The 25989-nt window shown below is 36.5% G+C and overlaps 1 protein-coding gene across 8 annotated transcripts in view; it reads right to left on the bottom strand.

Annotated features, from left to right (window-relative positions):
• BIRC6 (baculoviral IAP repeat containing 6) overlaps nucleotides 1-25989 on the bottom strand; it is a 208280-nt gene that overhangs the window by 156663 nt on the left and 25628 nt on the right. For all 8 annotated transcript variants that reach the window (XR_009694811.1, XM_061155637.1, XM_061155638.1 and 5 more), the window contains exons 2-9: nucleotides 21710-21891; nucleotides 19611-19748; nucleotides 13658-13851; nucleotides 10774-10885; nucleotides 8814-8896; nucleotides 6706-6928; nucleotides 6464-6624; nucleotides 1565-1623 (exon numbers count right to left, since the gene is read on the bottom strand). Coding sequence is in view for 7 of the 8 variants with exons in the window: in XM_061155637.1 (XP_061011620.1) it covers nucleotides 1565-1623; nucleotides 6464-6624; nucleotides 6706-6928; nucleotides 8814-8896; nucleotides 10774-10885; nucleotides 13658-13851; nucleotides 19611-19748; nucleotides 21710-21891 (1152 nt within the window). In the remaining variant the exon portion in view is untranslated. The remainder of the gene's footprint in view (nucleotides 1-1564; nucleotides 1624-6463; nucleotides 6625-6705; nucleotides 6929-8813; nucleotides 8897-10773; nucleotides 10886-13657; nucleotides 13852-19610; nucleotides 19749-21709; nucleotides 21892-25989) is intronic.

The raw sequence follows: 25989 nt of genomic DNA on the forward strand, positions 1-25989 counted from the left end.
AGTAAAAATTCTACACTGGAAGGATTTTTTTTTCTCATACCACAGCTACCTTTCAATACTACATAAGGACACCACTCCCAACCTTATATGAGGTATCATAGAAAAGAGTCAACGAAAACATACAGTAATATTCTAGGTACCGGGAAGTGAAGTAAAGAGGACGACAGAATCTAAAGGAAGTGTGAAAGATCAAACAGGCATAGATGAAAAATATAAAGGTAGAAAAGGGATAAGGAAACAGATCAATATGTAACAATTACAATTACAACAATACCTACTGAGATCCTTAGACCCAGAGGAAAGAGCTAAGCAACAGCATACCAAGGAAAGGTTAAAGTTAGAATAAAAAAATTTAAGGGCAGAAAAAAGAACATTTAGTTCAAACATTTCACTTTACATAGGAAAAACAGAAGCCCAGAGAGTTTAAGTGACTTGACAAGACTAAAGACTTATTTTGTAAGAGTTCAAGCTCTAACCAGATCTCCAGATAACCAATGACCAGTGTATTCTTGTCAGATTTTTAAAAATGCAATAGTAGCCTTTTCTTTGGCCAAGGGGTAACAAATTGGAAAAAGAGCACACTTCATCAGACTTCATTTTTAAATGCAATCAATTATTCTTTCCAGACCTAATTACACATTTGTGTATTATTCAGGGCAGTTTCCTACTTTCCCTATTTTTTTCATTCTAAAAACTACCTTAAAAGACAAATGAAAGTGAGTCTAAAAATCAGTGCAGTATTCTGTTTGGTGCCTTTAAAAAAAAATTTACAACAAATTAGAATTGAGAGCATCTGCTACACTATACTAACTTTTGACATATAACTTTTAACAACCGAACTATCTAAAACCAAGTTTCCTCTAAAGAGATTTCTTAAGTTATGTATGTCCTTATTTCATGACAATGACATCAGAATACAGCTAGAATTTAATAATGGTCACTTCTTTAAAATAGTGGTTACTGCCCAAGTACTGTGCATCATGAATTTTAATCTTAGTAACCAAAATTATAAATAACAGATTTAAATATCACTATTTTATACAATAGAAAATGCATTCGGACTATAATAAATGACAGAGTTAGGATTTGAATTCTGATACAGTAAAACCTTTTTGAGATGCCTTCCCTATAAATACATTAAAATATGAAGCCTTTTATACCCCTTTGCCCTAATATCTCATAGGGTTTTCTTTTGGGAATAAGAAATCACTAATTAATATTAATTAGTGATTTAAACATTACATTTATTTAACAACACAATACAGTATACAAATAAACTGAACATATTTGGAAGAGTTTAATATCACTGACTTATGTGACAGAGATTTAGTAAGATTCATTTTTAATTCCTTTGGTGCAAATAAGCACTATTTAAATTTTTAGTATGAAACTACTTAACATTACTAATTTAAGATCTGATACATAATATTTGAGTTTTCTTTGTATATTAATGAAAATTTAGACTTTGTACTCAAAATATAGAATTATTTGATATTTAGCTCTACCTAGAAATTATATAAATGCAAGGATATAAAAATAGATTATCTAACATTTTTTTACATACCTGTGACAGAATCTGATCTGGAATGCTCTTCACTGTCTGAATCCTCCAGTAAATCATCACTTTAAAAAGACAAATTAAAAATTTCCATTTCAAAATAAAGAACACATGAAAATGCAAAGTATAAAGTTACAACCATTGTTTCGTGTCTAAAACGTAAGCACCACACAACTAGCTTATGTAATATATAAGTTGACTGAAACCCTGATTATGCTAATAGTGAATCATCTTAAAACATTAAATAAATGCTTGCCTGAAATAAAGTGTGGTAATCTCAAAAAATTTATAGACGAATCTGTAGGATTTCAACAACTGAATCGGTGTAGACAGAGACAGTTTGGGTAAATAAAATGAAAAAAAAAAAAAAAAAAAACCAGCTAATAAAATCAAGCACAAGTTTCCAGTAGTAAAATTTTAAGAACCACTCTATTACTAGGGATGGGCTTCCCTGGTAGCTCAGACAGTCAAGTGTCTGCCTGCAATGCGGGAGAGCCGGGTTCAATCCCTGTGTCGGGAAGTTCCCCTGGAGAAGGAAATAGCAACCCACTCCAGTACTCTTGCCTGGAAAATTCCATGGACTGAGGAATCTGATAGGCTACAGTCCCTGGGGTCACAAAGAGTTGGACACGACTGAGCGACTTCACTTTCACTTTCCCTGGTGGCGCTAATGGTAAAGAACCTGCCTGCCAATGCAGAAAACAGAAGTGACACAGGTTTGATCCCCTGGGTCAGGAAGATCCCCTGGAGGAGGGCATGGCAAACCACTCCACTCTTCTTGCCTGGAGAATCCCATGGACAGAGGAGCCTTATGGGCTACAGTCCAGAGGGTCGCAGAGTCAGACATGACTGAAGTGACTTAGCATTCTACTCCTGAATTCAGGAAAGTTATACCCTAAAACCAATTAGAATAGCTGAGTAAATCTGTGTGTATAGAAGTGTTTTCACAGAAACACACATTCCATTTGTGTTTTGCTCTTGGTTTTATTTATTTATTTACTTTTTGCTTGTTTGGGAGGGGCTGTTAAGAACTCCTTAACAAGTAGGAAAACCACTACAACTTAAGAGTCAAGACAATAAGACAATAGCTGCTCTTTTGCTTTCATTCAAGTAGCCAAGAAATTGCTAGCCTCTCTCTTTGCACCCAATTTTATTCTCAGTCTCCACTGTTAGCAGACAAGAAAAAAAGATATAATTACAGAGCACTCCAGCACATTAGGCTGTGTCTGAATGAACAATCAGCACATTTATAGTAGTTCTAAAATTTTGATAAACCACAAAAATTAGAAGATGCAGTTCACAGAAAGGAAAAGTGATTCTCCCTTTTTGAAACAATACACTGCACATCCATCTGAAAGAACTAGGCATTTATAATGCTATTTTATATAAAATATAACCTGGCAATCTCCCTTAGAAATGCTTAAAGTAACGTCTGAAACTGGGGTGGGGAGATATTTGCTTAGATATTTCTGACAAAACTTCTGTGTTTTTTTCAACTGGTAGTAATTACCATAACCAATTTTGTGCTATAACTTAAAAATTTAAAAAAAGGATATGAAAAAGATAAGCTCCTAAGTTAGCCTTAAGCTGTTCAAATACTAAATGGCTAGTCTCAGAAAAATAATAAAGATGCTTGGAAAAATATATCTTAAGAGGAAATATTAATGACTGGGAATTTATCCAAAATAAAGAAGTCCAAACCAAGAAAACACAGTCGATTTTGAGGATTTCTGCATCAAGAAAAATAGTCAAATATTACCCATCTACACTTAGATAAAAGATAATCTAGTAGTAGTATATTTTAAAGACAGAATTTAGGTGTTCCGAAGTTACTAAGAATGTTAAACACGGTTGCCAGATAACTGCCTTAATTAAACCACACACAAAAAAAGGCTTTATTGTGAAAGTTTTCAAAATAGTATTTTGAAAAATATTATTTCTTGACAGAAAAACACCCCTACTGCCATGTGATAAAACCATGAGTAAAACAACTGAATTGTACACTTAAAAGGGTGAACCTTATGATAGGTAATGATGCATCAATAAATTTCTTTTAATCACATGATTTAAAAAAAACTACATACCTAAACGTTAACATGACTTGGTGGTATGAAAATGGAGACTCAATTCAACTTACTTCCAGATATTTTCCAACATTTCTACACAAAGCATGCATTTATAGCTGATCATTAAACAACGTACAGGTTAGACGCACCAGCCCTCCCTGCAGTGGAAAATCTGTATAACTTACAATAGTTGGCCTTTTGCATCCATGGTTCTGCATCTGCATATTCAACTAACCACAGTTTGTGTAGTATTCACTTTAAAAAATAGCTGGACTCACACAGTTCAACACTGAACTCATGCTGTTCAAGAGTCAACTATACTTACATAATAGACACTAAATTTACTAAAGTCTTTTACATGAAATAAAATCTTTTGCAAAGTAATAGACATGCAAAAAAATATATGAATAAGTTTAAAATGCTTAGTTAAGATTATATGTGCTAATAGTACAGATGTATCTTAGTTTTGGTATATAACTAAGATATACAACAATATAGCAACTTTAGAGTTAACTCAGGAAATTTTTGCCAATTTGAAAAACATAACATACAAATGAGGCATCTAGACAAAACATTAATTCATTAAAATTAAATGTGTCATGAATCAGCCATGGGTGTACATGTGTTCCCCACCCTGAACCCCCCTCCCACCTCCCTCCCCATCCCATCCCTCTGGGTCATCTCAGTGCACCACTACAATACTGTAGAGTAATTAGCCTCCAACTAATAAAAACAAATGAAAAAAAAAAAAAAACAAGGCACACGAAAAAAAAAAAAAATTAAATGTGTCCTTGGGACTTCCCTGGTGATCCAGTGGTTAGGAATCCGCCTTCCAATGCAGGGCTCTCCGGTTCAATCCCTTGTCAGGGAACTGGGCAATTAAGCCCATTTGCACCCACAACCAGACAGGCTGCACACCACAACTATGACTCGATGCAACCAAATAAATTAAAAATACGTTAATTAAATTAAACACACCCGAAATAAATATTCTTCCTTAAATAAATTCAGAACAAAGACAAATGTTGCCTACTAAGTAGAAATAGACAAAAAACAATTTCTAAGCAAGCTACATTGTAATACTTTAAACTTCTTGATTAAGCTTTAATTCAGTTAATGTATTATTTCTCAAGTTAATGAAACAGTATATTTTATATATATATTTTATGTATATATACTATATCTTGTGCCTCAGAGGCAGAAGTGGTTTGATTCATTATATCCAATACCAATCCAACAGAAATCCTACTGACCCTGGAGGAGAGGAAGCAGGGAGAACGGGCTTGAAGATCCACCTCTTCAGCTTCCTCCAACCACCAGAGTAATCTTTGTAATCTTCTACCCAAAAAGATTTTAAGTCTCTTAATGCAGGCAGAGGGATTATATCTCAATCCCAGCACACTAGCTCAGTGTGGACACCTGTCCACCAGAAATACTGGATATACATTTATCTAAAATGTAAAACACTTTACCAAGGTGTGTGTGTGTGTATCTGTACAATCTTAAAACTACATCTTGATTCAAATTTTAATCCTCAAATTATAAAACTCTTGAGTCAGAAGTTCTAATTAAAATCAGTGTGTTCAGGACATACCAATTTCATTATCTTCTATGAATAATTTTCCACTAATTTCTAAGAAAATCAGAGATCAAGCAGGATTCATTTTCAGTTCTACTGGCAAATATGGTCAAACTCAAGACAACAATGGGCCAACTGCTTTCTCATTAAGCTCTCACAGGGACTTGAAATAACTGAGAACACCATGATGCTTTAATCAGCCTGTTCCAGAGCTCAGACCACATTCATTTACAGACCCATAATTTCCACAAACTATTAGCAGCAGGGACTAGACATTTAATATGCAGTGAATTTGCCATTAAATAATGAAAAAAATCTCCATTAGTAAAGTTTTACTACCAAACAAAGTGAGGTAAAATGATTAAATCACTGTGGTGTAACACCAATCACACATCAGTAACACAAGAAGCCCTGCAAGTGAAATGACAGATCTCCATACAAGACATCTGATCACAGTTACGCAGGCTCCATTTCACATTACTGCCTTCAGAATCTTACAAAATGGTAGCTGCTATTGCTTAAGACCAGCTAAGCGGCCTATGGAACCCTTCATTCTGCCTCCAAGGGACCATCATAAATGTTGCTCTATAATCCAACCCAGTTCAGAGTTACAACTGCAGCGCCTCTTGGGAAACAACTAGGTGACAAGGGATCATTCTCTGACTCCCTCTCCCCTGCACAGACCAAATACAGCCACAGAAATCATGAATCTCCAGAAAGGCTGAATGGAAGAGAATCCAGCACAAGTCTACCAGAACCTTTCACTGGCAATGATTATTGTACAGTGATTATTGTACCTCAACTCACTGCTGACTACTAATACATTTAAATAAAAATTAGATTATATAGCCTAACCACAGGTTATTTCACTATTGATTACCATTTCTATATTTTAGGTGCTAATGAAAGAAGGAGAAATGAACCAAATGATTCAACGGCTCTATGAAAAGATTTAGTAGAAGATGAAATTACAAGTCTGATCCAAGGATTTCATTATTTAGAATTTATATTTCAATGGAGTGATTATTCCATTGGTATGGATTGAGACAGAAAATAAAATATGTTTTACAGACTATGGTGTTGATAAATGAAAATTTATTTCAGGAATTATACTGTTCTTTTGGATTTCTAACCAAACAGTGACCCTCTCTCTAATCTCTTGATCAAATGCTGTCTCTTTAATTAGAATTAAGAGAATATACAATTTAGGAAGAGAAAACACTTAATTTCTATAAGTATTATTAAAACAAATTTACACACCTATCTCCTTCCAACTTTGGTATATCTGAGCAACTAGAGGAGTCTTCCAGCCATGCCAAAGTTGGTCTCCTGGATTCAACTGCCGAGTTTGGTTCTCCCGACAGAATAAGCTGTTGTACAATTGCTGGATCGTACGCATTAATCTCAAACTTTAAGTGCACCTAAACAAATAAATGAAAAGCCTAAATTTACAACTGATATTTTTTCAGTTACTGATTTGTTCCTTCAAAATTAAAACATACCTTCATAAGTTTGGAAACATCCCATATACAAATCTTTCCTCGTTTTGTTGCAGCAGCTAAAAAGTGAGGGCAGCTCCCGGACCCAAAGCAAGATATTCGGTCAGTTCCATCCGTGCAAGGAAACTGTGCAGGACTTGTTGCAAGAGTGACCGACAATGGTACATTCTGTGTATGCTCACCTTTCACAAACGGGCAGTTTGGGGAATGTCTCTCGTGTTCAGACCTTTACACAAATTAAAGAAGGGAAAGTTTACTGAGCAACTAAGCTGTTAAGTCTGTAATACTAAAAGAGAACTCTATGATATTTTTTCTTAAAAAAAAAAAAAAAAAAAAAAACAAATAATTTAACCCTGAATATTCACTCGAAGGACTGTTGGTGAAGCTGAAGCTCCAGTACTCTGGCCACCTGATACAAAGAGCCGACTCACTGGAAAAGACCTTGATGCTGGGAAAGACTGAAGGCAAAGGAAGGGGGTAGCAGATGATAAGACGGTTAGATAGCATCACCGACTCAATGAACATGAATTTGAGCAACCTCACGGAAATAGTGGAGGACACAGAAGCTTAGTGTGCTAAAGTTCACGGGGTCACAAAGAGACGGACATGACAGCAACTGAACAACAACATTCTTTAATTAAAGACTCAAATACCAAAAATTTCCACTTTACTGAGATCACTGTAACATATTAACCACTCACTTTAACAACACTGCACCTACAACTTACCTACATCCATATATAAATCCTGGACAATTTGTAATACAACAAGGTGTCTTACATAAATGCTTTCACATGGCATCTCCAGGCACATGATGTTTGAAATGGATTCTGTCATGGCTAAACCTTATTTTTTCTCTTTTTAACTTTATCTGAGTTTTAACTTTTTAATTAAAATGTTATTTAAATAAGTGACATTTGACTATATAAAATACACCAAAAGACACACTTCAGGCCTAATATCCAACCCCAGTAATCTCTGATCCCATATCCAGATAGCCATGATTACTCTCCTAAAATACTTTTATAAATTTATACCCATATATATACATACAGTGGAGAAGGCAATGGCACCCCACTCCAGTACTCTTGCCTGGAAAATCCCATGGACAGAGGAGCCTGGTAGGCTGCAGTCCATAGCGTCGCTAAGAGTCGGACACGACTGAGCGACTTCACTTTCACTTTTCACTTTCATGCATTGGAGAAGGAAATGGCAACCCACTCCAGTGTTCTTGCCTGGAGAATCCCAGGGACGGGGGAGCCTGGTAGGCTGCCGTCTATGGGGTCGCACAGAGTCGGACACGACTGAAGTGACTTAGCAGCAGCATATACATACAGAATAAACAGTTTTGTTTACTTTAAATAAACAGCTTATTATATGGTTCATTCTACAACAGCTTTCCTGATATAATAATGTACTGATGATGACTAATAGAGAACTGTTTATTCCTTAAACTGCTGGATCAGTCAATTATATGAATATATTTTATTTATCTAGTCACCTCCCAAAATGCGTGTAAGATTTCCCAGTTTTTCACTACAGTGACCATTCGTGTTGTGCATAAGACGGTACCTGATAAATCGCATTATACAAATGTTTGCTATTATTACTATTTCTATTAGTAGGGCCTCAGGGTAGTTATGTAAAAGTGAGGTTCCAATACATGATCCCTAATGTTTAACCAAGTTCTCAAATTTTACACACCAGAACAGACTCCTTAGAATTACTTTAAAATTAGAAATGTAAATCATTAAGGCCCTCCTTCCATGGACTCCCTAGTGATAAGCTGCTCACAAAAGAACAGGCTGAACTGCTGAATTTAATCATGCTTTTAAAATTTATTTTGTCATAGCCTTCTAGTTTTCAGTCAGAGTATACTTCCAATTTTTGGCACTTCTAACATGTACAGACCTTGGGAAATCAAAGACCTCAGAGATCCTGTATGCCAAGGGATATGACAGAGCACAGACAGCATTACCTCATTCTCTTAGAACAGAGGTAAAAATAGAGATGACAAAAGGCAAGAATATTAATATACAGATCAGAAAAATAAAATATAGAAGCACATTCATAGAACTTAGCCTATCATGTTCAGAAAAATCAAGACTCACCAAGGTTCATCAGTAGGTTCCCAACAAACGAGACATACACTACAAGTAAAACACATGGCTCTATCATCTCCAGATGAGGCAGGCTGCAAATTTGTAAGGAAAACAGAAAAGGTTCATCAATATTAAAATAGCTTAATAAAAATTCTTCTAAATAAGTTCATAATTTTAGGTAAAATTCCATATTGAGGAAAAGAAAATTAGCCTATACTATTAATGTTAGGCTTCAGCAATATACTTTTAATCCCCAAATGTTTATATATTTGCTGCTTTGTTTGAAAAATTCTGTTTCATCAGCAAACAACCACTGAATCAAACATGGAGATACACAGCCTCAATCTCTGGTCCAGCATCTTGTAATTGTACTACTAAAGTATTTTAAACATTGTTACGTATACAAGAGGAAATAGTCTAACAGATTTATTTTTAAAAACTGAATTCTATGCTACTATATAAGCAAGGATAAACATAATTTTTATGTCTAATAAAAAATGAAGTGAACATAATTCATGTAACATTCCTTAAGTAAGACACTTAGGACAAGATGATACACATACACATACACACACACATACATATATATATATATATATATATATATATATATATAAATCAAAACCTGAACTGAAATATACCTTTGAAAACTAAAAATATTTTTGAGTACTTACTCTACTTAGTGTAAATATATTTTTTAGAAGACTGAAACTAATCAGCCCCTAATACAGGTGGAAGATTCTAGAAAACCTATGATTTGATCTCTTTGAAAAAAATGGAATCAATGAGCAACAGCTCAACGGAAAAAATATTAACAGAGGCTGTTATATGAAACAATACCAAAAAATAAGGAAGATAAATTATTAGGAAAAACAGTCCTTATTCAATCCTTAATTTAGGGAAATAATTTCAATAATTCTAATACTAGCCGGTCTCCAAACAAATCTATCTTTAACTGGAAATCCGATGGACTTTCAATCAAATCTTCAAATATCTTGGTTTTCTGATATAATCTTAGTTTAAGATACTCCAAGAGCACTTCAAGATAATGAAGGAATAATTATTCTTAATGTTCTTTATGACAATAACTTCAGTGTATCCAAAGTTTAATTTAGTTCCAAAATTAAATAATCATGTCTTATGCAAACTGACATGTAATTATTAATTTCTTAGTTTTTTTGGCAATGGCAAAGCACTGGTGAGCCAGTCAACATTACTCAGTTGAAGTTTCCTTTAATTGTGTTTATTATGCCAATCTAAACTCATTTTTCTTAACTTGCTCTACTTACCTGGCTCTGTGAGGTTTTCTATAACATCCCATTCTCATGTCTTTTTCTCACACTCATCCTTACACTGTACACCCTCCTCTTTTCCTACATAAAATTATGACTCTTTCCCCTATTTCTCTTTCTACATTTCTTAATCAATTCTTCAATACATATGTATTCAACTCACTGTACTACCTGCACTGCTGCCCCCACAGCTGTCTAACACATGGGTGATTTGTATCCCAATAAAGTTAAAATTTCAAGAGTAACTGCCGTTACTGCTTTTATCACACTATCTTAATAGACATACTCCTCTGTCATGAATGAGTAAGTCAAAACTGAAAAACACACACCTAGAGAGAACACTTCTCGAGACACAAATCTGGAAAATACTGCCTGTCTGCTGATGATTACATATAAAAACAGATTAAATATAATATATATTAATATGTAATCTGCAAGAAAATAGTTATAAGGCATTAACTCAGTTGTTGTTTTTTTTTTAACCTTTTCACCTTTCATACACAGTATGTGATATAGGGAATAGCCAGTGAGTACTATGATCAAAGAAAGGTGTAAGAACAAAACTCACATTACAGACACACAAGCACAGAGCCATGTTGAAAAAGTATTAAATGTTGACAGTCTCACTAAAGGTTACAAAGTCATATGGAAAAACATTTTTCAACAGCCTTATTTACCTGATGATAAAATCCAGCTTGAGCCATGGGATCTGGCTGTGCCCACCTATACCCTACATGAGGCCATGAGGTAAACGTCTCCCGTCTGTTAGCTTCACTATACATCAATGATCTAAAAGTAAACATACTTTATGTAACCAAAGTTAGGCATCAAATTACAGTGACACTATTACTCACCACTGAAGAAAAAAGCGTACTGGATTATCAACAAAAACTGGGAATGTTTAATGACCAAGTTCAAATTTGTATTATAAATTTTAAATAATAAGTTTTAGGAATTTCCCACGAACAGAAGAGGGAAAAAGAAACATAAGATGGCTACAACAGATAATTCCATGGGTAGATTAAATTAACCAATGTTGCGTAATAGCGATCAAAGAGCAGAGAATCTGAAAATGTAGAAGCACAGAACCCTATGCTTTCATCAAGTGACAAGTATGCATAAATGGATAAAATCACAGCCAAAGGAACAGTAGTTTTACCCCAATCATATTGAAAAAGTATATTCTAGTTTAAGTCTTTTTTGGGTAGAAAGCAATTTATATGTTCTTTCTCGAGAGAAATCCTTTTCCAGGAAATCTGTACTTTTCAGGGGATTATAAAAAAAAGGAAATCTTCACATGTTTTCATTAAAATAATTAGCTCATTGAGACTGAACCTGCAACAACAATACCAGAATATCTTTTTAAAAGAGACTATCGAAATTAGAAAAAGTCCACACAGCTTCAAATAAGAAAGGACCAGTATGCAAAGTTCCTCTTCCTAACACAGAAAAGAAACTAATTCAATAAAAGAAAACGGTAAAATTCATCACAATGAGACAAGAAAAATACTTTTCTTTAAATTCTTCCCTTAAATTAGTACATGGTTTTCTATAATATTGCTAATGAGATTTAGGTTTAACTCATAGTTGTGTCCAGATTTGGAAAAGAAAAAATAATTGTTTGATCAGGCTACAGTCATCTTCATGTTTTCAGAACAGAAAATCTGTCCACTTAAGTTATACTACCAAACAAAAATAGCAATAGCATCCAATAGACCCTTACCTAAACCTCCAACAGACCTCACAGTTCAACAAGATTTTCATAAGGGTTCCTAGAATCATATTTAATGAAATAAAAACCAGAGACTACATCAAAATTAGTATTTTGAGATATTTTAACACCTCCAGAAACACTGAAAATCCCATCTAAAGAATGCATTTTCTAAAACAAACCATTCACCACAGCTTACACTGATTTCTTTAGAAAGTCTCCTACTGATTGCAAAGAAAATAGCTCTGAAATTATCATTTAAAGATAGGCAGGGCTTTCAGACAAGAAACACTGATTCTAAGTACATATCCTTCCTTTTTTCCTCTTCTCCAGACATATTGCAAAGACTATTTTAATGATAGCCAAAGACATATTACATGACAGTTAAGATTAAAAAGGACAGTCTCTACATTTTGCCCAAAAGTTAGAGACAGCAGGGTTACTATGGAGTATAAAAATACCTCCCAAATGTTAACAACCAATAGAAGTTACGTACATAATAAAAAAAAACATTTAACAAAAAAAGAGTAACTGATTAAGTAGTTTCGCTTTACAAAAGGATAAACTAAAAAATACTGCAAACTAATATAAGAGAATATGGGAATTCCCTGGTGGTCCAGCGGCTGGAACTCCACATTTTAGCTCCACATTTTAGCTGGTGAGAGCCCTGGTTGGAGAACTAGGATCCCACAAGCCGCGTGGCACAGCCAATTAAAAAAAAAAGAAAAAGCTATACTAAGATAACAGAAGTTAAAGGTTAACTTACTCACTAGTATTTTTGCTACATCGGCACGTACTCTTTATAAATGTACCTCAGAAAAGAATATAAGCAGTTAAATTCACATTCAATGAAAAAGTGAAAATGTAAAATGCTACATGGGAAGGCAAATGTGAACTTAACAAAATCACTAAATGTAGTAACTCAGCAAAACGTTTCTAAAGTTCAGTACTGATAAATATTTTCTCAAATAAAAATCATTTAAATTTTTCAATGAATGCACTACTGACTTTTAGTTTTCTATAAAGCAGAACTCCAAGAAATCTCTATTGAAGAAAACAATGATTGAGGTATGACTTTTTTACACACTTTAAATCCAGGGCAGGTGGCATAAAAACCTTAATTCGAAACTGCCCTAGAAAAACAAAACAGACAAACAGCCCACAAAATTGCCCTTGAGTGCTTTTTTAGCTCTGCCCATTCTTTAAGAATATTTATCTATTTGGCTGCACTGGGTCTTCATTGCGGCAGGCGGGGTCTTTAGTTGTGGCAAGCAAACTCTTAGCTGTGGCTTGTGAGGTCTAGTTCCCCCTGAAAAGGGATCAAGCCCAGGCCCCTTGCAGGGGGAGCTGGGAGTCACAGCCCCTAGACCACCAGGGACGTCCCTTAACTCTGTCCATTTTTTAAGTAAGAAATAATATATGGCTCTTATATTCAAATTCTGGGATGGTCTTTTAATTTACCAAAATTTATGCCAAAGGTCACAAAATTCATCAAGGCAAAATAATTCTTATATATTGAATAATTATATATAATATATATTACATATTGAGTAATTATAATATTAACAACTCAAATATTTACTAAGCAATTACAAAACTAGAATTTAAAAAAAATAGCTTCATCATCCTCTTAAACACTTTCCAGGCACCAAAAGAAATTGTTTAACAATAGCAATTCAAGGAGTAGTTTACTTCATTTCAGTTTTTTGATTGAAATAAAAATCTGAGTGATTTTCAAAAATATTTTGAAATTTTTTTAAATAATAATCAAATTTACAGTTATTCTTTGTTAATCAAAACACTAATCAATTCAGTGTTACCATCACATCTCTTTATAAGCAAGTTCATACCTGTCCACAGAACGGCCTGGCCCCACCCCAAGTTCTGGACGTGCGCTAGGTAAGAGGTAAGACAATCTGTCCATCACTGAGGAAGCCACAGGTAAGGCAGCAACATTTTGATTTATTTTCTTAAGTTCATTCACAATGGCACTGGCAATGGACTTCAACACATGATGAGGAAGATGAAATGTAACTGTGGCCCACTGAAAGAAAACAGGAGTATAAGCAAAAGAAAACATACTCGACGGTTTCTACCAAAACCCTGATTTATACATTATAAGATAAATAACCATTTATAGTCTCAAGTCAGTTTACTCCATTAATTTATAATTCAAAGTAAGAACCTGCAATTACATAAAAAATGAAATTAACCATCCTGAAAAAGAATGTTTAGACCCAGATGAGAGAGAAAAAAGGACCTAATCTGTTCATAGATTCAGAGCGTTTTGGTTGAAAGGGAGGCCAAATCCCCGTGAGAAAGGATCCCACAACGATGCCCCAACGCTCCACTGCGAATCATACCCCAAGCCTTCCTCAAAGGCACCTGTGGACACTCCCTACAGCCTGCGCACTAGGGAGTGGAAATGCTGTGTGATATTCCAGGCCCGACAAGAGAGTAACACTGGACTGACCTAAAACATCACTGCGGTCCATTCATCAAAGTGGAGACTCATGACGGTGAAGTGACTACGGGAATTTTGGCCCAAAGCCGTCTCAGTGAGCTCTGTGGATCCCCAGATCTATCTTGTAGCTATCTCTCTAGTTCCCAAATGTATAACTGGAAATAGAGCAGGCAACTAGAAAAATTCCTACACTGTTCCTCTGATCCTCTTGGACTACTAAAGGAAGAATAGGTCAAGCAGGAGCCCCTATAACTTTCATTTTTTTCCTACAAAGCTACTAAAACACAGCAATATCACATTCTGAGGAAATTTATGAGATTAATGTCACATTAACAGACCTGACAGAGGGGTAATCAAACTACCTCAACTCCATTTAACTGACCGATCAGCCCATGCAAAACGTAAATGGATCTTGAATAATGACTGTGGATTGTAAAATCAGATCATGACTTCAACTGTAGCTGATGTTTCAGATGAGGTATTTTTACTGAAGCAAATTAACAAATCCCTTGATATTTGGTAGGCAGTTACAGTTCTGTCAGATACCTTTTTGTCTACACTAATTTTTAGGACCATCCAAAAGTAAGCTGCCTTTACCTGGCAGAAACAATAAATCTGCAGTCTTACCCTAGGACTCATGCTCTTTACCAAAATCTCATCTGCAGAGATCCTGACCAACCCAACATCCTGCAGATCAGCACCTTGGTCTATTGTATTAGTAACATCATAGTAACTGGTCCAGATGAGGGGAAAGGAGCAAGGAACTTAAATGCCTTAGTAAGACACATGCAAGCCAGAGAGAATCAGTATCCCCAGAAAATCTCAGGGTCCTAAAATCTCTGTGAAGTTTCTAGAGGTCCAGTAGGCTAGACATGTCAGGATCTCTCCTCCAAGGTGAAAGAAAAGTTGCTACAACCATGAAAAAGAGGCACAATGCTCAGTGTGCCTAAGGAGATTTTGGACCCAGTGTTCAGCATGTTTGAGAATGTTGCTGTAACTCAATTATCAAATAATACATAAGGGACAGAATAACAGGTTCCTCAGCACACCCAGGCTGAATCACAAGATGCTCTACCATGGGTATCCTGTGAGCATATGCAATGACACTAGAAGTATTGCTCCAAGTAAAGATGCTATAGGGAGTCTCTGGGACAATAATGTAGCAGGATGCTAGGACAAAACCATGCCCTCTCCTGTAAACAATTCTTCTCCTCTTGAGAAACAGCCCCTGGCCTCTTAGTAGTCAGTTCTGATAGAAATGTGTCTACCCATGGGACAAATGTGCATGCAGTCAGAGCTGTCCCTTACAAACAGGTGTTATCTGATACACCAAACGTCTTACTGGGCATGAGTACTCATTAAGCGGTTTACAAGAAACCAATCTTGAGAGAGACCAAACGGCAATTCAGTGCTGAACCAGCTGAGTAATCAAGCAGCTGAGATTTTTACAATACCTGTTCTGACAATAGTTCCTTTCTCATTCCACACTGATGGCTTCACAAGGAACTCCCTGTGATGGGTTAATTGAGGAAGAAAACCTTTAGGTCTGACATACAGATGGTTCTCACATTATGAAAGTGCTGTACCAAAACGGATGGCTGCAGCACCACAGTCCCAATCAGGACAGGGATGAAGGGAAATCTTTTCAGTGGGCAGAACTTCAACCAGTACATTGGACTGTTCTCTTTGTCTGGATTGAGAGGTGACCAGAAGTAGAGGTCCTCACTGATTAATGGACAGTGGCTAACGTTTTGGCTGGATGTTCAGACACCTGGAAAGATCAGGACTGGAAGACTGTTAACAAGGAAGTCAAGGGTAAAGGTCTACGGACAGACCTCTCCAAATAAACACAGTATGAAAATATTTGTGAAATATGTGAATGCTCATCAAAAGGCATCCATTATAGAGGAAATGGGCAAATTATACACAGTATATGAATGTCACTCACCCTATCGCCATAACCACTCCAGTGCTTGCTCAATGAACCTATATGCAAAATGCCATGGTAAAAGAGACAGAGGGTATGCACAGGTCCAACATGAACTTGCTCTCACCAAGACTAAGCAGGCTAACTGCAGGTTAACCTGCCAATAGCAGATACCAAAGTTGAGCCACCAATGGGACACCGTTTTCCAGAAGAAACAGCCAATTACCTGATTGCAGGTTGATTATTTCTTCCGTTATGGATTGGACAGCAATTTGTCTTCACTGTAGATATGTATTCTGACTCTGCATTTATCTGTTCTGCTCACAATGCTTCTGCCATAATATTAAACTACTACAAAGTATTCCATACAACTTTGCTTTTTGCTTCTCATTAAGAAAGCACTTCAAAGATGGGGAGAGGGGCTTTGGGGTGGGGAGGTAGGGGAAGAGGTAGGGGGCAACAATGGGCTCTTGCCCCATGAAACTGAACTGTCTTACCGTGGTGTCTTACAGGAGATGACCTAACAAAAAGGTGTGTGCCCTTCCAAAGACTCATTTTCAGTACTAATTGGGAGAGATGCTTCAAAGTCTGGAGTTCTAACCTTACAGGATTATGCATATGCTTTCAATCAACAAAAAACACATGATATAGCTTCTCCCAGCAGGGTTGCTATTATACTTAATAATTCATTCACAGCTTTTTTTTTTCTTTTTTTTTAAGCTTTAGGCTCTAGAGGTCTTGTGACAAGGAAGGAATGTTCCACCAAGGGTCCAACAATGGTTGCACTGAATTACATGTTAACACTGCTATCCAGCAATTTTAGGTTCCTCTTGTCACTGAGATCAAACCAGTCAATCCTAAAGGAAATCAACCCAGAATGTTCACTGGCAAGACTGATGCTGAAACTTTAACTCCAATACTTTGGCCACCTGATGCAAAGAGGCAATTCATTCGAAAAGACCCTGATGCTAGGCAAGACTAAATGCAAAAGGAGAAGGGGGTGATAGGATGAGATGGTTGGATGGCATCACAGACTCAAGGGACATGAGTTGGAGCAAACTCTGGGAAACAGTGAAGGACAGGGGAGCCGGTGTCCATGAGGTTGCAAAGAGTCAGTCGGACACGACTTAGTGACTGAACAACAATATACATTAAGTCACTATAGTGTATACCTTAAAAAAAAAAATCACACTGTACAACAACAACTTGTCACTGAATCATCAGACAAAGTGGGTGGTACTGACAAGGGAAACTGGATTGATGGAAAACAACAGAAGCAAGGAGAATTTAACCACAATCCAAGAGATTCTCCAAGGTGAATCCAATAAGCTCTTCCACATCCAATATACAAGAGTGAAAGGACAGTTACAACAGCTTAGCACAGCACTACCAAGGATCTGAACCCCCAAGACTGGAGACTCAGGTCACTGATGGTGTAGACCCCTGACCAGCTACACTGCCGGTTAAGGACAAGGGAGCGTGGAACAGCTAGGAGGAGGAGGCTGTAAACATCAAGGATATCATCTTTGTACTGTACACAACTACAGAAATGAGGGATACGGTAACTATATGTATTTTCTTCTCATTACATAAATGGGATAGAGGGATGAAGATTTAGATAGATAAAGACACAGAGAGGTAACACATTATTTTACAGAAGAATTTTTTTGTTGTAGTTAATTTAGTGTTTAGGTTTAGAGGGGTTTAATTTAGGTTTAGTGTTGAGGTAGCACAGCTCTGTTACCTAAACACTTGAAACTATACATTTTAAGAGTAGCTAATTATCACCTACAGATGGATAAAATATCTTTTGAAACTTTGTGTCTGCCTGTTCTGGGGACAGGATGAGACAAATCTTCATTTCATTTCCTCTTTAGGAACAGAGACTCTTGTTAAGTAAAAGCATAACATTTTTGTTGCATGAAAGTTCAAACACGTATAGATGGTATGTATGGAGATGATGAGCAGCCAAAGGAGCAGACTGTGCCAGTTATTAAGCTACTGTCTCTCAGGTCCAAACCTAGCCTTTCCTCTCTTCTCAGTCATATTGGGGCTGGGATACTATAAACTATTACTTCTTCTTTACCAACCAGTTTCCTGACTGTTAAGTTCTGACAAAAGAACACAGGATGGAAACTGGAAAGCGTGATAGGGGAAAAAGACTTGCTTCTTGCTAAATTACTTATCATTGCTGTCAACATCATGTTAGCAAAGGACCTGGTGGCAACAGGCAAGTCCTCTGATCTTTAGAGGCTTTTTTGGTTCTGGTTTTTAGCACTCCGAGGACCAGTCTCATATATCTCCCTCAGAGGCACTAGCATCAGCCAAGTAGCGCCTCTCTTCAGAAATCTGAGTCTCAGTTCATCAGGTTCCAAGCTCCTGAGGTTCCTACTGGATAACAGCTCCACCTCAGGAGTCTGAAGTCCTAGATCCACAGAGGCTCTTCTCTTTAAGTTTTCAAGGATCTAGGTTCTAAAACCTGAACATCCTGTTCCTTCAGACCAAAATGAGTGCTGCTTCCCACAGTTACCATCTGTGTTACCTCAGGGTTTTTTTTTTTTTCTTTCACTTTTTTGGTTCTCATACACATATTAAGTCAATTTCTTACAATAAACTCTCTCTGCTGAAATGCACAATATGGTTTCTGTCTTTACTAAATAAAATGTGCCACTAATGGAATTAAGATTCATAAAATCATGGTGAATTTATAAAATAAACTTCAATATAAATATTAGGAAGAATGCAGATGATATATAAGCACTGATATGAAAAGATCCTCAATATACATTCTTCAATGAAAAAAAGCAAGGTACATGCTATAATCTGAATGGTTGTGTCTTCGCAAAATGCATCTGCTGAAATTCTAACCCAAAAGGGGAGTCTATTAGCAGGTAGGGCCTTTGGAAGGTACTTAGGATCATGAGGGTGGAGCCCTCTTTTATAAAAGAGGCTCCAGAGATCCCTTGCCTTTTTCACCATATAAGGACACAGTGAGAAGGTACCAGCAACATCCCAGAAAGAAGGACTTAACCAGAAGAAATACCACTCAGTCGGTGGTATTTCACTACAGCAATCCAAACAGACTGAGCAGTCCAAACGGTACATCACAGTATTTTAGTATAATTTCAACTGGACCTGAGAAAAAAGATACTTATAAAGGCAAAAATTTTTTAGAAAACAACTTCTACTTTATATGCTTCAATACAAAAATTTTATCTGTATTACATTTTTAATTTTTTAAAAAATCTTAAAAGAAAAATGCAGAAGAATTAATGAAATATAGCCAAGGATTTAATTCAAAGTACTATCTCCCACCCTAGGCATCAGTGCAGAGAGAACAGAGAAAGGCAGAAGTATGGAAGTGTTCTTTCTGTTATAACCCTAAACAAAGTAATTTTTTTTAACTTCTTACCTTAGCAACTTTGTGGTTTGCTGCAGTCTCATGAGATGTATTTTTCAAACCATCTTTGAGCTGTGTGATGAACAAATCATAACCCTCCGTACTAGAAACATCTACCTTTTCTAAACATGCCGATAAGAGCTGTTGTGCCTAAATAAAAAAAGATGATCACAAAAAATTAACCACACCAAAAATGTTTAATTTGGATTCTTACACAAATATTTTAATTTTGAAAGGTACTATATTAAAATTTACTACTTTTACTTTTTTTAAACAAACTTAGCTAACCAAATAATGATTTGCAAGGCTGTTACAAAATTAAATGAGATAAAGCAATGTACTCAGCATAGTATCACACAGCAAAATCTCCATACATGGAAGTTTTCATAAAGCAAAGCAAGACAGAAAAAACTGGACACGCTGAAACTATCAACAAAAATAAAAGAGATAAAAATTTAAGGACAAATGTAAAGTCCCTCAGGGAGCATTACTATGTAAAGCCGTAAGAGGGGTCACTCATTAAGTCATCAGGTAGTTAAAAAAAAGCCCATTGCATTGTTACCCACATATTCAACATGAAATACATTAACAGAAATATATGGCCAATATATGGAAAAGAACACATCCACACTAATCCAACCAAACCTAGGGCCACACACTTTAGGCAAGACAGTGAGAAACTAATGTGATGCAGGAAAGGGCACCTGGGAGGGTGGAAGAACTACGAGCAGTAATACACGAACAAGACAACTATAATAATTTGTGTAAAAAGAAAGAAAACCAGCAACAGACATCATGAGCTGGCAAGGTGGGAGAGGTGGCAGAAGTAGGCTAAATATCTAGCTAAATATTGACTTCAGGGTCCATTTTATATAAGTGCTCAACAATTTTATTGTAATTCTGTATTTCCTTTTAAAACCCAATGGTTTGGTACCAACTTTCATTGTACACTACAATGCATAGAAGATATCAGCTTTATTAAGATATCACTAGGTCTAATTTCCTTAAAGTACGAGGGGAAAAAATATTCAATACAAGTAGAACTAATTATAATTATTTTCTGTCCAGAGATTTTAACATGCCCCCAGATCAAGATATTCTGATGACAAAAAGAGGGCTACTCTGTTTTCAAAACTCAGACCTTCAGCAAATGCTTTCAATATTAACACAGTAGATGACTGTGATGTGACACTGACCCACACAGTAACACTTCACATGTCCTAAAAATGGGAAATAAGCTATACTGATTTTATTAACTAATCACATCAATCCACCAAACACAAAACAGTTAATAATCAACTAATTGGGATAAAGACAGAAATAATACCTCACTTTTTGGAGGAATACAACATTATAATCTCTTATATTTTTAAAATGATTTAAAGTCTGATAAATCTGAAAAATATAGTTTTAAATTACATGATATGAACATCAACATACACAAAATGATTTAAGTTAGGATATACTTATAAATTAAGTAATAAATATGTAACACAAAAAATATGTATGTTGAAATTTTAATCTGGCATTATTAAGAAACATGTTACATAGCCAAGATTACCGGTTGTCCATTAATATTTATTTCTTCTTTTTTAATATTAAAGAAAAAACCACCTCAGCTTAATGTGGCCATATGACTAAATTCTGGCCAATGAATTAATTGAGTATGAAAACGGCACGTGAAACAGTCTGTAAAAGAGAATAAGAAACATGAAGGAGAGGGTGCAGAAAGAAGGAAAGGATGAGAGAGGGAGGGAAGAGGAAAAGGAAGGAAGGAAGGGGGGTAATGCCAGCTCTCCTCCCTCCCCGAAGACTGGGAAGTAATGAGACTTGAGGCAGCAGTCTTGGGCTCGAGACGGAAGCTCAGTGTTGCAGGAAGCAAAGCTGTCCCGAGACTTGGCCTTATACTGTTACTAGAAAAAACTATCTTGTTTAAGCCATTGCATTTTGGGGTTTCTGTTAAAGTGATTTAACCTGTACAATTCACAATTCCTTGTTTTTATAGGCATACGTAGATAATATCCTCAAAGGACAACCTAATTTCATTTAACAACTAGTAAGTCTGAAACTGCATTAAGTGGAAAAGCATACTGACACTTATTTCAACTTACCTCTGTGACAGGTAATTCAAGCTGAACCACATCATCTTGCTTTGAAACTGGAGTTTGCAGAGCAGTGTCTAACAACAAGATTCCATTAAGGTCCTTCCTACACCCTACTGCATAATCATCCACAAAAATAACTTTATCCACGGCAGAAATATACTGACATTTCACCTGTCCACCTGGTTTAGCTGTTAAAAGAACAAAAATTCAACACTGAAGATTTTAAGACCAATAGATATTTTAAAATAAATGCTTACATGGCAACTAAATACCACATATAATCTTTGACTAGGAAAAGGTTCTCTAAAGGGCGTTATTAGAACTGATTAAACTGGAATATGTACTGTAGCTTAAAGTAACAATATGAAATTATCAGAACTTGAAAACTATATTGCTGATATGAAAGAGAATATCATTGTTCTTAGAAATAAACATAGAAATAGCAAAGGACAAAAGGATATGATATAATGTAACCTATTCACAAGTGAGCAAAAGTATGTATGTATACATGAGGGAATGATGATCAAATGTGGTAAAAACATTTAAAATATTAAAATTAGTGGAACTTGGTAAAGATTAGAGGGAAGTTATCTGTATTACATTACCTCAAAATAATTTGTTTGGAAAAAAAATTTTAATATCCAATACTGTACAACCTTGTAAATCAACTATACTGCAATTAAATAAATATTCAGTATTTTTTTACATCTTTCCCCCTTCCCCTACAAAAGTCATTAAGCATAAAGTCAATGTGGACAGTTTCTAGGTAATGACCTCAAAAGTTCTTTTGGGCTTTTATGCCTAAGATATGCTTCCCAGGTGGGAAGATAGCTTCCCAGTCCCAGGTGGCACTAGTGGTGAAGAGTAGGTCTGCCAATGCAGGAGATAGAAGCATAAATTCAATCCCTGGGTCGGGAAGGTTCCCGGGAAGAGGAAATGGCAACCTACTCCAGTATTCCTGCCTGGAAATCCCATGGACAGAAGAGCTTAGCAGGTTATAGTCTGTGGGGCTGCAAACAGTCAGACATGACTGAGTACACACACATGCATATCTGAGATAAAATTATGGAAGATGGCTCTAACGTAAGAGAACTAGTAAAGTTTCTCAGTTCAACTAACACTGAAAAACCAGTCAACTATTACCGAAGATCAATGTTCTCTGAAGTTTCTGCTGAATCAATATCAGAAGAGTACTTTAATAGAAAATGAATACATTAACCATAAAATTTATCAGAATAAACTAAGAGTAGAATTTCAAGGAGTATTACAAAAGACAGTAAAACACGGAAGTTTTAAATATAAAACCAAAAAGCACAATTTGGAAAAGATAACACTAATTTCTACATTTTAATTTATAAGAAGACTAATGTTAAACACTGTCATGAATACAGTCTCTATAAAAAGACTTGAAAAAAATGATCAACTGTAAAATTTAATTGTACCAGTGAAGAAACTTCTCTGTGGCCAAGTAATTCTGCCACCAGTCAGTATACCTTATTCTAAACTCCCACCACAAGTCTACAGAACATTCCTGATCTTGGTACTGTTATTGCACAGTGATACAAAAGCAGAAAAGAGATAAATCAGGGTCCTACTCATCAATGTCTAGGATGACTATAAAACATGTTATAATCAATGAATATTAGGGTTAGCTTTCTTAATCTCAGATTATTATAGCTCTCTCAAACTCTTGGAGGCATTACAAAACTGATTAGAAACTTATTCATTATCTACATAAAATAAAGAAAAATTCATGGAATTTCTATAGCTCATTCTCAGATCTATTAGCTTGAAATGTATGCCAGCATATAGAAAAATAATCTCTATAATTCAATAAAACAGGAATATTTACCTACCACTTCTCATCCCTAGGTAAAACCACAAGAAATCATGCAAATTATAGGAACTCAGAGTAAAATTATGTAAGAACTTGTAAAGATAGTTTCAAATTTTAAAACAGACTATTCTTTTTTTTAATAGAGGTTTTTGGTTCACAGGAAAATTCAGGAGAAGGCAGAGATTTCCCATATGTGCCATGCCTCCCACACATAACTGTAAAATTAAAAAAAAACAACAACTACAAATTGTTTTGTTTTAGGGATAGGTCATTAGGTAAGGAGCTATAAAAACCATTATTTTGTTAAAACTTTTACAGAGGTATAAAATGTGAAAACCTACACCAGGGTTTTCAACTGGGTTTCCATGCCACCCCAGAATTCAATAGATCATGACAAAAAAAGTCAACTCTGTTTTTTTAATTTCTTACATTATATATTAGCACTCAAAGTAATGCACAGCGACCAAACAGCCTTATTGGCAATGACTTCAGAAGTCTTTCAGGCCCACAGAGCGTGTAATAGGACCATGTTTATTCAGACGAGTCCATTCCCAGTACTTCTGACCTGAGTTACAAAAGGCCATTTGTAAGCAGTGATTGGTGCACTGCACAGCAGGAAGACAGTAAACTGATTATCAGCCACACTGCTGCCGCTGCTGCTAAGTCACGTCAGTCGTGTCCGACTCTGTGCGACCCCATAGACGGCAGCCTACCAGGCTCCCATCCCTGGGATTCTCCAGGCAAGAACACTGGAGTGGGTTGCCGTTTCCTTCTCCAGTGCATGAAAGTGAAAAGTGAAAGTGAAGTCGCTCAGTCGTGTCCGACTCTTCGCGACCCCGTGGACTGCAGCCCACCAGGCTCCTCCGTCCATGGGATTTCCCAGGCAAGAGGACTGGAGTGGGGTGCCATTGCCTTCACCCATTAGCCATACTACCCTATCCTAAAGGCTCTTTGAGCTCATATGACCTCATTTTAACTAATTACACCTGCAAAGACCCTGTTTCTAAATAAGGTCACAATCTGAGGTTCCCATGAGCACATAAAATCTGAGGGAAGATAATACAACCCACCACAGACTCTTTCTCTGAATCTTTTACTCAGCCTGAGAACTTTAGAGCTCTGTTAATGTAGTTGCATAGTATGCTCAAGATTTTATTTACATCTCAGTTCAGTTCAGTTCAGTCGCTCTGTCGTGTCTGACTCTTTGCAACCCCATGCATCGCAGCACGCCAGGCCTCCCTGTCCATCACCAACTCCCAGAGGTTACTCAAACTCATGCCCATCGAGTTGGTGATGCCATCCAGCCATCTCATCCTCTGTTGTCCCCTTCTTCTCCTGCCCCCAATACCTCCCAGCATCAGGGTCTGTTCCAATGAGTCAACTCTTCGCATCAGGTGGCCAAAGTATTGGAGTTTCAGCTTCAGCATCAGTCCTTCCAATGAACACCCAGGACTGATCTCCTTTAGGATGGACTGGCTGGATCTCCTTGCAGTCCAAGGGACTCTCAAGAGTCTTTTCCAACACCACAGTTCAAAAGCATCAATTTTTCAACACTCAGCTTTCTTCACAGTCCAACTCTCACATCCATACATGACCACTGGAAAAACCATAGCCTTGACTTGACGGACCTTTGTTGGCAGAGTAATGTCTCTGTCTTTTAATATGCTATCTAGGTTGGTCATAACTTTCCTTCCAAGGAGTAAGCATCTTTTAATTTCATGGCTGCAGTCACCATCCGCAGTGATTTTGGAGCCCAAAAAAATAAAGTCTGACACTGTTTCCACTGTCTCCCCATCTATTTCCCATGAGGTGATGGGACCAGATGCCATGATCTTAGTTTTCTGAATGTTAAGCTTTAAGCCAACTTTTTCACTCTCCTCTTTCACTTTCATCAAGAGGCTTTTCAGTTCCTCTCCACTTTCTGCCATAAGGGTGGTATCATCTGCATATCTGAGGTTATTGATATTTCTCCCGGCAATCTTGATTCCAGCTTGTGCTTCTTCCAGCCCAGCGTTTCTCATGATGTACTCTGCATATAAGTTAAATAAGCAGGGTGACAATATACAGCCTTGGCGTACTCCTTTTCCTACTTGGAACCAGTCTGTTGTTCCATGTCCAGTTCTAACTGTTGCTTCCTGACCTGCATACAGGTTTCTCAAGAGGCAGGTCAGGTGGTCTGGTATTTCCATCTCTTTCAGAATTTTCCACAGTTTATTGTGATCCACACAGTCGAAGGCTTTGGCGTAGTCACTAAAGCAGAAATAGATGTTTTTTGGGAACTCTCTTGCTTTTTCGATGATTCAGCGGATATTGGCAATTTGATCTCTGGTTCCTCTGCCTTTTCTCAAACCAGCTTGAACATCTGGAAGTTCTCGGTTCATGTATTGCTGAAGCCTGACTTGGAGAATTTTGAGCATTACTTTACTAGTGTGTGAGATGAGTGCAATTG

Source organism: Dama dama, chromosome 11, assembly GCF_033118175.1.
Source record: "Dama dama isolate Ldn47 chromosome 11, ASM3311817v1, whole genome shotgun sequence".
Taxonomy (NCBI): domain Eukaryota; kingdom Metazoa; phylum Chordata; class Mammalia; order Artiodactyla; family Cervidae; genus Dama; species Dama dama.